This window comes from Bidens hawaiensis, unplaced genomic scaffold, assembly GCF_021521415.1.
Source record: "Bidens hawaiensis isolate Kalapana, Puna unplaced genomic scaffold, B.hawaiensis_p1.1 tig00022146_1, whole genome shotgun sequence".
In the NCBI taxonomy this organism is placed as follows: domain Eukaryota; kingdom Viridiplantae; phylum Streptophyta; class Magnoliopsida; order Asterales; family Asteraceae; genus Bidens; species Bidens hawaiensis.
In genome coordinates this window covers 277,764-291,972 of record NW_027493428.1, presented here as the reverse complement: position 1 = coordinate 291,972, position 14,209 = coordinate 277,764, and the positions used below count along the sequence as shown (strand labels likewise).

Here is a 14,209-nt window from a genome sequence, read left to right as displayed (position 1 = left end):
ATAATATGAAAGGATAAGTAGGCTTTTTAGATGGAATTAGTTATGGACTAAAAAAGAAAGATGAGCCTTAGGTCCATGGGCTTAAGGGAGTATAAATACCCCCCTTAAACCCTAATCCTTTCCATTTCCATCCATCTTATCGATTTTATTCCCTACACACTTAAAAACACACACACACACATACTCCCTCTCTTACGGCCGCGGTTAAGAAGGAGGTCCAAGACCAAGAACGAACATCGATTATTAATAGATCTTGGATACACAAGCAAAATACAAGATTGTAGTTCGTAACCAAGCAAAACCGTAGCCTTAAAACGAGTAAAGGTATGTTCTTTAAAGCTTATGTTATATGAACGGCTAGCCATGGAATTAAGCCCTAGAGTAGATCGGGTATAAACGAACCTTAAAGTAGTAAGCTTGATGTTAAAATGGACTTAATGAACTTATGGTTATGAACAACTCGTTTAAAGAAACCCTAGATATAGTTTTGAACATCTTTAGCCCTAAAGGTTCAATCTTTATGCCTAAAAAGGCCTAGATCTTAATGATGTAATATTATGGAGTGTAAAACGGTTAGGGAGGCTGGAAAAAGGTGGTTAAAAGTTGTTACCCGAGCCTAGAAAGGAATAAAAGATAGAAAAATATGGACTGTTAGCATCAGACATGAGTTCTTGGTCAACCACGAGTTATTGGTCAAAACGAGTTCTCGGCGACCTGTGTTCTAGGTAACCTGAGTCCTCAATGACCTGAGTTCTCGGTCAAACATGGGTTCTCGGTCATGAGTTGGGTTCTCTGCCAAGAGTTCTCGGCTGATTGGGCCTGGTCCCAGTTAGGCCCAGATGCTTTAAAGGACGGTTGGGCTGACCTAACTAAATCCACAAGATTTAAGCCCATAGCCTATCTAAATCAAACTTGTTCATCATCATAAACTAAACAAACGAGCCCAACTTAGAAAATACGTTGGTTAACTAAAATACCGACTAAATTAATTATAAGTTTAATTAACAAATATATATTTAACAGTTAGCCGGGCTCAGTTAAAGAAGGGAATAACGATTAACGGGGAGCGTAACAGGATCCAGGTGAGTTTCTAGCCCCATTTCCTTGTTATGTTTTCAGGGCTGTGTGCATACTCGATGTGATTAGTTAATACACTTACCTTAAGTGGTAAGTGTATGTTATATATGACATATGTGATAGATATGAATGATTGTTTGTCGGTACGTGAACGATCTTCGGATATTGCGCGTACTGTCAGGTTATAATTAAAGATATGAATGTTATATGTAATGTATGGATGATGTATGAGCGTTATGAATGAATGCTTGTCGGGGCGTGAACGATCTTCGGATATTGCACGTATCGACAAGGAGTATGATTGTTAAAGGAATGATGGGAAGAACGCCTAGAGTGTTCTTATGCTACGATGTAATTATTGTATATGTCAAGTAAGTGTATGCAGGTATAGGAATGGTAAATGAGTTCTACGTCTGACATAGTAAGTTAGGATGGCTAATCCCTCCAACTTTCGTTGGACATAGACTTGGCAGGTGATGGCGTAGTTAAGGACTGCGGGCCTTATACGAGTTATAGACGATAGATGAGAACGTAGTTAAGGACTGTGGGTCTTATACGTACTTCAGATAGGAGCCAGCATAGGAAGGGACTGCGGACCTTATACGTGCTATAAGAGTATTGTGGTAGCATAGTGGAGGACTACGGATCTCATACGTGCTATGAAATAGGTTGCAACATAGGGTAGGACTGCTGACCATGTACGTGTTGTTAATGTAGGATGGTATAGGGAAGGACTGCAGACCTTGCACGTATCATAAATGGTGAACATAGGTAAGGATTGCGGACCTTTTACGTGTTCACGACCTTGAGTATAGGTATAGACGGCGGACTATGAACATACTCTCGGTGGATTGAGGTAAGTAATAGTATGCATGTATGTATGAATGTATGATAGAAAGGTAACTGGTTAAGTATGGATATGTATCTTCGGATATGTATGTATGTATGTATGTATGTATGTATGTATGTATGTATGTATGTATGTATGTATGTATGTATGTATGTATGATATGTGTATGTATGGTATGTCGCATGATTAACTAGAACTCACTCAGCGTAGATGACTTTTAGTATGCACGCAGATGAGTAGAATGAGGCAGCTAGCTTGAGCGAGCACATGGTGGACGAATAAGAGACTGGCATCCGAAGACTCAAGATGTTTTAATGTTATTAACAAAGAAAAGAATGTTGTGAAAACATATTCATGAAGTAATATGTAATATTTAATGAAAGGTTTATATTCCATGTAAGTTTTAATTAACTCTGATTTGTAAGAACTGTGTTTATTAGTAAATCCAACTTCCAAAGTAAGGCACCGGTAACGGGGCCTTACACTCTTGCTCTCCCTTTGTGTATCGTACCCTGTCACTGACGAATTCTCTCTCTCTCTCTCTCTCTCTCTCTCTCTTCACATCTCCTACCCATCACCGGCGGCTTCACTCTCTCCTGATATTATCGTAGCTGTGTTCCCATCTTCCACCATCGCATCGTCAACTTTAGCACCACCGCCATTGTCATTGGTAGGGATGTTCATAGTCCGGTTTTCACGATTTTTAGGTCAAATCGTGAACCAAACTGCTAGTAACATTTTTTATTTTAGTAAACCAAAACCAAACCGTTAGTTACAATTTGATTCGGTTTGGTTTTACGGTTTGGGCTCGTTGAGCTTTTATATATGATGTCCAAAATAGGTTATTTTAACAAAACAAATAGCAAACATAGACACATAAGCGATTTCAAAATAAACATAAATACTTTCAACATTAGTCACGTTAAGTAAAATCTACGATGATAAATAACTTATATGGATTACATAGCATGGGCATATGAGATTTATTATAGCTGCAATTTAAAAAAGCACTATGAAAAGGTTGTATGAAAATTGAAAATGAAAAGACAGGTTAGCTTACTTTTAATTTAGTGTAACTTAAATTGAGTACAAACAACTTTAATTTCGATCATGTCTAATAACACACATGTGTTATGTGTGTATACATTAATACATATTCAAAATTTAATACAATAAATTCTTATGGTCCGGTCCGGTCCGGTATGATTTATATGTTTGGTTTTCGGTATAAATCGTAAACAAACAATTTAAAAAAACATTGAAACCGACCGACTGAATGTTAGGTAAAAAACCGACCGTGAAACCAACCAATGACATGTTTGGGCGGTTTCACAGTTTGAAACCGAACCGTAAACACCCCTAGTCACCGCGGTCTTCAACCACCACCATCGTGTTCAATGGGTAGTTTGTGTTATTGTTGATATTAGGGTTTTGTGGTGGTGTGGCGGTGTTCTGGTGGCCTTTTATAGGCGACACAGTCATAAGGGGTGGGTGTTTTAGCTCTAGATGGCGCTAGGTGTCCTTTTAGGGGTGAAAATGAACCGAGCTTCTTACGAGCTACTCGAGATCGACTCGTTAAAAATCTTGATCGAGCCGAGCTTAATTGAGCCCGAGCTCGCGAGCCTAAATGAGCTTGTCATTTTTTTATATTTAAGAATATATATTTAATAATTATATTAAATAGACAGAATTACAGAAATTGTCCTTTATGTTTATATCAAATTTCACTCGTTGTCCTTTATCTTTAAAATTGATATGTTTTATCCTTTACGTTTACAAATCTAACACCGTTTGTCCTTTAGCCCTAACTCAGTTAGTTTGTTGAATTGGGTTTTTTGTTTAGAATTAATGGGGGGGGGGGGTTTACGAATGTAGATGGTGAGGGTTTCTAGGTTTGGGGGTAAGGGTTGAAAGCTAGATGTTTGAGCCAAAGAAAAGAAATTGGAGGAAAGGGTGTTAGTGGCGGACACCAGTGATGAACGTTCCTTGAAATCGACCGACCACGTTGCTGTAGCTGCCGGAATTATCTACTCTATCGGAGAAGACGGCCGGAACTATTGGTGGTGAATAACACTTAATGTGTGAAGAGTGTTGGTGGTGGTTGAGATGAGAGTGTTGGTGGTGATGACGGTAGGTGGTTGTACTGGTGGCTGCAGGTGGTGGTTACAGTGGTTGTAATTGAGAGGGGTGAGAGAGATGTGTACGTATATGTGTGTATGTATATATAATCTGTTTTTGTTTATTTACTAAGGTAGGTTTATTTAAATAGATAAAAAGACCAATTTGCCCTCATGTGCAAGGCACATAACTTAACTTAACGAGAAAAACTAACTGGGTTAGGGTTAAAGGACAAACGGTGTTAGATTTGTAAACGTAAAGGATAAAACATATCAATTTTAAAGATAAAAGACGAGTGAAATTTGATACAAACATAAAGGACAATTTCTGTAATTCTGTCTATTAAATATATATAAACGAAACATCCATACATTCTCTCAAACCACCAGATTATTTTATTTATAAATGGAGGCTTCACAGCATTTGACCCGAATTCATGGTATAAGTCTCATGAAACCCAAATAGCTCCTAAACAGGTTATAAGATCTCATTAAATAAAAAAATAATCTCACCAAATATTTGATACGAAAATCCTATAAAATAAGGATATACTAAAAATTAACAACCGATTTTTTATAAAAAAGATATTATTTATAATTAAAAAATAATTTTATAGTAAATTATAAGGGGGTCATGGATGTCACAAAACTCATATAGTTTAAACTGGGTTATAACATCTCATTTATTTGTGAAACCCTTTATCATCAAATTCTAAGTATATTATTAACTTTTTGATAATAAATAAAATTAAATCCAAAACAATACATAAATATTAGAAACAAATAATATAAAACAACCATGTAATATGGGGGGATAAAAGCTAGTTAATTATATAAAAAATAATTGATAAATCGTAAGCGAGTCGAGCCCGAGCCAAACTTGAGCTTGAAAATCTACTCATGAGACAAGCTCGAGTTTTAAAAATAAGACAAAATGGCAAAAGAGGTCCTTTATGTTTGCACGGTTGTCCTTTATGTTTGCACGGTTTTTCAATGGACGTCCTTTAGCAAACTTAATAACAGAAAAGATCCTTTATGTTCAAAAAACGTTGCACGGTTCGTCCATTTCACTAACGAGGGTTAGTTTTTCTTGTTAAATCCAGTCATGTGCTTTGCACATGAGGGTAGTTTTGTAATTTTACAAATTTAATAATTAGAAATAAGAAAATAAATATTTTTTATATTTAAAAATAAAAGATAAACTACCATCCACCATTACCACATATCTCCATCTTCTTTCTCTCTCTAAAATCCAAAACCACCACTACCATCACCTAATGCCTAGTGCAACCACCAACCACCTGCCACCTCTACCACTATCCCACTCTAGCCCAAATTCACCAACCCACTCACTTACTCCCAATTTCTCATAACCAAAAACAAGCTCTGAATCCAGATCGTTTTTGTATGTACCCAATTGAACCCCCCAATTTGGTGTACAAAAATTCAAGCTTCGTTTAGGACGGAAGAGGAAACCCTAACCTGCACTTCATCACTCACGTCCTCGTCTTCTTCGTCGCCACCGAATGAAGGACACCTTGGAAAAACCAAATCGGGAAAGCCCGAGTTTCACTGGAAAAACCAAATCGGAATCGGAAGAACGAGGACATCCGTGACCGAAAATAGGAAAGCTAGGCATGGACCTAAAATTATGTTACCAGCGAAACTAGATCTGGACCAAAAATCAGTAACGAAGTTGAAGCTAGATCTGAACTAAATTGAAACTAGATCTAATTTGGTTCTTAATTTTAAATTATGGTGCTGGTTAGATTTATATATGGATATGGAGGTCAGTCGAGGTGGTGGTGGTGATTAGGTCAGGTGGCGGCGACAGGGCGATGGTGAGTGCTGGTTGCCGTAGCAGGTACTGAGAAGTGGTGGAGGCACAGTGGTGATGGTGGTTTTATGCGACGGTGATGGTGGCACACAATGGTGAAGGTCTAGCCACACAATGGGTGGTGGCTGGTGTTTGGTTGTGGTGTTGATGGTGGGTTATGAATATTTGGAGAAGAAGATGATGGTTAAAAAGAAAAAAAAAAACTTCTATTTATTTAAAGCTTAAGATTTTAAGTCAATTACACAAATAACCCCTGAGGGGATAAAAAGACTAAATTGCCCTCACATGAGGTGCACATGACTGAATTTAACGAGAAAAACTAACCCTCGTTAGTGAAAAGGACAAACCGTGCAACGTTTATTGAACATAAATGATGTGTTATGTCATTAAGTTTTTCAAAGGACGTCCATTGAAAAACAGTGCAAACATAAAGGACCTCTTTTGCCATTTTATCTAAAAATAAAGTTCCAAACAAACCAAGCTCAAACTCTTTAGACAAAATGGCAAAAGACGTCCTTTATGTTTGCACAGTTTTTCAATTGACGTCCTTTGGCAAACTTAATGACAGAAAACATCCTTTATGTTCAAAAAACGTTGTACGATTCGTCCTTTTTACTAACGAGGGTTAGTTTTTCTCGTTAAATCCAGTCATGTGCATCTCATGTGAGGGCAATTTAGTCTTTTTACCCCCTTAGGGGTTATTTGTGTAATTGACTTAAAATTTTGGGCTTTAAATAAATAAAATTTTTTTCTATTTAATTATCATCTTCTTCCCCAAATATTCATAGCCCACCACCACCATCATCATTATCAGTTGATGTTCATTACCTCCTATTTAGGAGGAAGCTAAGGAATAAAATTATAAGAATAAAATAAACAAAATATATTTATAAAATGGCAGTGTCACTAAATTAATACTAAAATAATATATGTATGACATGTATACATAAATATGTATGTACATAGTATTAAAATAAATACAATCTATTATATGTAGTTACCACTGTGGCACCATCTCCACAACATCTCCGGCAACACCACTTTGTCGGTTCGTCTTTGGCCGGCAACCGTCACCATCACACCACCAGAAACTACCACCACCACCAATCAACTACACCCTAACAACCACAAAACCACCACCATCAATATATTATACCCTCCTATGTCACCTCGTCGGAACCCAAGAAATGGCCGGAATCGCACAAAATTTAGCCCCAAAACACCTTGAAACAATGACAGAGGCTTTATAGTTATCGACGGCATAGATGCATAGATGAAAACTGGAGCCCCGATCTTCAATTTCACGCCAAACAGGGTGTTGAGGAAGTTATATAGGGTTCCGATGGCTAGGGTTTCGGTAGCGGAGATGTCGGAAAAGCGATGGCGTTGGCCTTGTGGATTGGTCGGGTTGGTGTCATAGGTGGTGGCGGATCTGACGATGTTGATGTGGTGGTTGAGTGGTCGGAGATGGCGGCGACGACAGTGGTGTAGAGAAAGAGAGGATGATGTTGCAGGTTTGTTTGGAGAGAGAGAGGGGGGGTTATCTTTAAAAGACAAAATGACTGGATAATAAAATTACGTATTTACCCTTACGTGCAGGTCATGTGATCAGAGTTAACGAAAAAAATCTAACTGGGCTAGTGGAAGAGGACGTAACATGCAACATTTTGAAAACACAGAATATGATTTCAGTTACTAAATTTTTCAAATGATGACTATTAAAAAACCATTAAAACATAAAGGACCTGTTTTGCAGTTTTGTGAACTCTTTATAAGTTAAATTAGCCACTTAAGTGAAGCCCCATCCTATCATCATCACTCTCTTTAAGATATTTCATTTCCAACTGCAACTGCAACTGCAACTGCAACTAACGAACTCATCTTCCAAAATGACGATTTTATCCTCCCTCCCAAACCCTAACCTCTTCTCCTCCCTCCCATCACCACCACCATCACCACCACCACCCACCACCATCAAACCACCAATCCCCATCCCCAAACACCCACCTAAACCAAAACCAAAACCAAAACCAAAACCCAAACCCCAATCCAACCCCGCATTCAAAACCTTCCACCACCGCTCCAAATACTACAAACCCATCAAACACCCCCACGTCATACCCTCCGACGGCGACCGCTCCGTCGTCATCGGCGACTCCGGCGTCTCCTATCAACTCCCCGGCGCCCCATTTGAGTTCCAGTTCAGTTACTCTGAGGTCCCACGAGCCAAGCCCATTGCCATTCGCGAGCCGGCTTTTCTTCCCTTTGCCCCGCCGACTATGCCCAGACCTTGGACCGGTAAACCCCCCTTGAAGAAATCCACTAGAAAGATTAAGCTTTTCGAGTCCGCGAATACGAATGATAATAATAATAATAATGATAATGTTAAGAGACTTGAGATGTTGAAGGCGTATGAGCTTGGGAATTTTGAAGTCAGGCCGAGGGAGGAAGTGCTTGGGAAGCCGCTGACCCGAGCCGAGAGACACGACCTTGTTAAACGTCATGTTTCTAATAATCGCCAGGTCAATCTTGGTAATATTAATATTAACACTCCACTACACTTATAAATGCACAATTTACAACTGCTACGATTGCAAACCGACCTTAGGCTTGACGTTTTGACTTACAAGAGCTCAAGCCCAGCTCGTGTATTATTTATTAACTTTTTTAATTATGTAGATATATTTTGAGAAACCTTAAACAAGCTTGAGCTCAAATCTAGCTCATGGGTAGTACTAGTACCTTAAACGAGCCAAAGCTTGCCTCGAGCTCAGTTGTGTAATGTGAAATTAATACATAGAAGTAGAAAAAAAAACTAAAATTTAAAGATACAGAGGGCTTGACGAGCCTAAACGGTCTTCTCATACAAGGGTCGAGCTCTGTCTCGATTACGAAACAAGCTTTGAGGCTCAGGCTCAGGCTCAGGCTCGGTCTTGATGACTAAACTGGCTTTTAGGCTCAGGATCCACTAGGGATCAATATGGGTTGACTTCTTGACTTGTTTACACCTGTAGTTATAACCTGCTAATCCTAAATTATAAATTGGGTTTTGTAGGAAGGGATGGATTGACACATAATATGTTGGAACTGATACATTCACATTGGAGAAGGGATCCTGTTTGTAAAGTCCGATGTCTCGGAGTTCCCACGGTCGATATGCGAAACCTGTGTCGTGTTCTTCAGGTTCTTTAAATCCATTATATTATAGATTTACGTTGATTTATCAAAGTGAAACATTTATGCTAAATGTTAGTTAAAACAACAGGAGAAAACAGGCGGTAAGATCATTCTTAGAACCGGTGGTGTGTTGTATCTTTTTCGTGGTAGACATTATGACCCACATAATCGACCAAAATACCCGGTGATGCTTTGGAAACCTGCAACTCCGGTTTACCCTAAACTCATACAAGAAGCACCCGAAGGGTTGACTAAAGACGAAGCCGATGAGTTGAGAATGAAAGGGAAAAAACTCCCCCCAATTTGTAAACTAGGTAAACTTATATAGCTAGAGTTACATATTTGCCCATTGTGTTACACGTTTCATTTCATTTTACTTGATTTTAGTGATTTAATCGTCTATTTAACAGCGAAAAATGGAGTGTATCTTAATCTAGTGAAAGATGTGAGACACGCTTTTGAAGAATCTTCGTTGGTAAAGATCGACTGTAGAGGGATGCATGCAAGTGATTACAAGAAGCTTGGTGCTAAGTTAAAGGTTCGTAGATCTTTTCTCTATTTGATTAAAATTTAATCTATTACAATAATGCAATTTCATTTGTTATTTATCTTCTAGGAATTGGTACCCTGCGTGCTACTATCTTTTGACGACGAACAAATCTTGATATGGAGAGGTCATGGTTGGAGATCTATGTACCATGGTGAACGTATATCATCAGGCCTTACTTCTGAAACCATTGCAAATGATCCTAGTTGTTCAGGTAATTATGAAACTAATATTATCTGGTAACATCATATATTCATAGTCTTGGTTGCCTAGTTGGTCTGATAATTCATAAATTTTGTTTTTTGCATCAGAAATAAGATCATCGATTTCGAGTCCTAAAATGACACAGTTATGGAGGCGGGCTATTGAGTCGAGCAAGGCGATGTTGCTGGAAGATATTGATATGGGCCCTGATGATCTGTTGAAAGTGGTCGAGGAATTTGAGACGGTTTCACAGGTGACAGAGCATTCGTATCCAGCAGTGATTGTGTCAAATGAAGAAAGTCAAGCGCGTGATTCTGAATACGAGGATTACAGTGAGGATGAGGACTATTTTGATGAGGAATCAGAGGATGATGATGATTATGTTGACTTGAGTGAAAAGTCAGCTCCTCCAGGGTCGTTGCCGGTTGATTTTCTAGCAGAGCAGCTCAGTGACGGTGATGATTGGAGGCCAAACCGAAGTCAGAGATGAGAATGATTCTGACTCCGGTGTGTATATAATGGCTGAAATCAGTTGGCGAACTTTTGTAAAGCTTTAAGTCAGCTCGTTTATTTTTATTTTATTTTTTTATTTTGAAAATGTAAAAGAAAAACTACATTGTGCAAATTGAACATGATTATAAAAGTTATGAGAATATAGTTGAAAAAAGTAAATGAATATCATAAACCAATGGTTTAGTTATGTTATTTTTAATAACAGGAAACTGTTTATAAACAATGGTTTACTTATTTTTAGTTATGTGTTTACCATCTTTATCGAATATTTATTTTTTATGGATTTACTAAAACAATACGCGACCGACTATAATTCGGGTAGATATATTTTGACATTCCTTTTTTTGTATATAAATGTATATTTTTATCTGGTATGTTTGTTTAGAACTATACTATACTAATAAGTTGGTGTTTTGTTGATTAAAAAAGTAACAAATATGTGAGTCATGTGGTCGGTTTGAAAGTTTTCGGTAAAGTAGAATGTGAGAAGATGTTTGACATCAATTGGCTAGAACCATTGGACCATTATGTTGCAGCTGCTGTTGATATTTGACATTAATTCACCCCTGGATTCCAACTGCTTTCTTAATGGCAGTTTCTCTCAAAAACTGATTCCTTCCACACTCCTGATCAGCAATCACACCAAGAAACTCAAAATAGGTAAATCCACAATCTAATTAAATGTTTCAGCTTCATACATGTGTTTACAATCTCTAGTTTCCAATCATATACTATGTTACTAACTGATCATGATTCATAATTTCCACCATGTTCCAAGCAGAACCATACAATTGTTCTATAAAAATAAAGTAGCGTAATAATAATTACTTAGTGTTAGCATAAGTTATTTGTACGTTTCTCACGTTAAGAGCTGTTTGTATTTGATCCTGTTCATCCATAAATAGCAGGTACTTATTTGTAAACACCGATGACTGTTGATACAACCGACCCAAGTTACTGGTTAAACTGGAGGTTTTTCCTCTGTGCATTATGGGTCTTAATTTCTTTGATAATAGCATCAATCTTAATAATCAATATGATGTTTTCAACAAAAAGAAAACTCACACGAAAGACAACGAGCTTGATGTGGACCCCATTGGGATATTGTAAGAGGATGAAACATGGAAGACTTGTTTCAAATCTATCCATCCTACGTGGCTGCTTGTTTACAGATTATTTGCATTTGGTGTGATGCTGGCATTATTTATTGCTAACGTTGTTATTGATGGAACCGGCGTACTTTTCTTTTACACTCAGTAAGTGTTTTATGTTAACACAAGACTTAAAAAGTAATTTTTATGATGTTAATTTGATCTTGTGATGAACAGGTGGACATTTGCTTTGGTCACTTTCTATTTTGGGGTATGCAATTTAATTATTTTGTAGTATATCATAAGTTATTTGATTATTAATACGGTATACTATGCGTAGCTTGCATCGTCACACTCAATTTACGGGTGTTACCAATATTGGAATGGAATCGATAATGTCATTATAGACCACGAACGAGGCACTTACATGCCAATTAACCCGCCTAGTCGTGTTAGAAAGACCGCTGGTGTATGGGGCTATTTCTTTCAAATAGTCTTTCAGGCATGTTTTTTTAAATAAATACTTATTTTCATTGTTTTATTGCTAAAATCGATCTTACGTTCTTTTTTTAATTAACAGATATGCTCAGATGCGGTTGGACTCACTGATAGTGTGTATTGGTTTATTATATATCCGTTTCTTACTTCTGCAGAGTACAGTTTAGACTTCGTATGTTTTTTTCGTTCTTCTATACATTTATTTCATGCTAACGATATGAATCCAATTTGAGAGGGTAATTTTGTCATTTTCGATATAGTTTGGTGTTACCATGCATTCTGTCAATGCTGTTCTGCTTCTTGTTGATATATTTCTGAATCGCCTGGTAAGTTGCACACGAATCAGTTCAATACTATCGTGCCAGCTACCTAGTTGACTAAGTTGACTTATTTAATCAGCGGTTTCCTTTCTACCGGTTGGCTTATTTTGGTCTGTGGACATGTGCATTTGTCATTTTCCAATGGATCGTTCATGCATGTGTATCATTCTGGTAAGCTGAGATTTTGCGTTGTTCAAATCCATAATTTCACATGATTAGTGTTTATGGTTGTTAATATTGCAGGTGGCCATATTCCTTTCTTGATTTATCATCTCCATATGCTCCCATTTGGTATGTAATATGTTCTTATTACATGAACAATGTAGGATTTGAATAACGGTTAACAATTAGCGATTGATTGCAGGTATTTAGGAGTGGGATTAATTCAACTTCCTGCTTATGGCATCTTTGCACTCATAGTTTGGGGAAAACAACGTTTATTGTCGAAATTTCATGACATACGTTGGGCATGATACGATGTACCAAGATCTCAATCATTTGAGTTGTAAAGGTTAGATAAATTCAATTCAATGTTGTGTTAGTGACTTGTATATGATGCAAAGCAACTTGTACTTGGATGATTTGTGAAAAGATATGCCAATATTTATATGCAAAGCAATTACCAAGTTTGTTATCAAGTCATTAAATTATGAGAGATGCTTATAAATCTTTTGGCTAATAAACTTATGCGGATCTCGATCATATTAATCTTTTTATTATTATTTTTTTGTTTTTGTACACATGTAACTATACTACTATAGCCTAGAGTTTAATATGATTAGCTTACAAAAGGAATCTAACATAATTGTTAAATACTATTGTTCTTTTTATTCTCCTACATTTTATAAAACGTTTAAAAGCCAATAATATGTTTATCAAAATGCAATATTTATAAAAACAACCACATGTACTGTTTGGTACGCTGTATTCGCTGGGATGTAACAATGGATAACTATTATTGTTAATATTAGCTTATTAAATTAAGGTTTTTTGGATTTTAATAATCTCTACTAACTGGTATTGGCCAATAATAATCCATATTCATTTTATCACCATTGGCGGTCCCAAATTTCAAAAAGTTGGCCCCCAATGGTCTCCCGTTAAAAAGGACTTAACGGCGTTATACTTTTTTCAGAATTTCAAACTAACTTTTTAGGGCTTTTGATCGGAAGGAGAACACGAATCGATTAATGTAAAACTTAACTCGAGACAAGGATCCAAACGAGTTGTTTTTTGCTTCAATTTGTGTGTTTGAACTTCCAATTAACAAAAATCAAGTCATTTGGATCACCGTTTCAAGTTAAGTTTTACATCAATCGATTCGTATTCTCCTTCCGATCAAAAGTCCTAAAAAATTAGTTTGAAATTCGGAAAAAAAGTATAACGTCGTTAAGTTTTTAACAGAGGACCACCGGGGGCCAACTTTTTGAACTTTGGGACCGCTAGTGCCGATAAAATGAATAAGGATTATTATCGGCCAATACCAGTTAATATGGACTGTTGAAGATTTATATTAGAATACTGGTAATTGATAAAAGTATTTAACAAGTATTACCATGTATTTGTTATAATAATTTTTGTATCATATATAGTTTAGAAGTAATTGCTAAATGTTAAATATTATCAGAAAAATAAGAGCCACACAAAATAACGAAAAGTGGATATTGACATTCTAAGTGGGCCCATAAGCCCATACACTACTATAATAGGCCATGATTGTGGGCCCCAGTTGATCATGCACCATAATTGACTAGAACTAGAAGTCTAGAACGACAGATATTTATAACCATCTATTAATTTCCTGTTTATTGCGCTTTAATAAAAACATAGTAAGTTGATTTATTATTAAGCAACTTAACTTTATAGATCTAGTCAGCTAAATGGTCGAATTTCACTATTACAAAAACATACTAAATGGTCGACCAAGCAGCCACATGATGACTGATGAGTCATGACATTCCAACTTACCATTATGTGA

General features: G+C 36.9%; 2 protein-coding genes across 2 annotated transcripts; both read left to right on the top strand.

The window, feature by feature from the left end:
- Positions 1–7,724: 7,724 nt before the first annotated feature.
- On the top strand, positions 7,725–10,477 carry LOC143564687 (CRS2-associated factor 2, chloroplastic-like). The gene is made up of 6 exons (XM_077051885.1): positions 7,725–8,413; positions 8,937–9,064; positions 9,147–9,372; positions 9,469–9,596; positions 9,675–9,819; positions 9,917–10,477. The coding sequence occupies exons 1-6, from the start codon at positions 7,771–7,773 to the stop codon at positions 10,297–10,299; spliced, it is 1,653 nt and encodes a 550-aa protein (XP_076908000.1). The 5' UTR covers positions 7,725–7,770; the 3' UTR covers positions 10,300–10,477.
- A 1,330-nt stretch (positions 10,478–11,807) lies between these two features.
- Positions 11,808–12,710, top strand: LOC143564677 (uncharacterized). Its single transcript, XM_077051878.1, has 4 exons — positions 11,808–12,237; positions 12,311–12,402; positions 12,475–12,522; positions 12,596–12,710. Exons 1-4 carry the CDS (start codon positions 12,184–12,186, stop codon positions 12,702–12,704), a joined length of 303 nt encoding a protein of 100 aa, XP_076907993.1. The 5' UTR covers positions 11,808–12,183; the 3' UTR covers positions 12,705–12,710.
- The last annotated feature ends 1,499 nt before the right edge of the window (positions 12,711–14,209 follow it).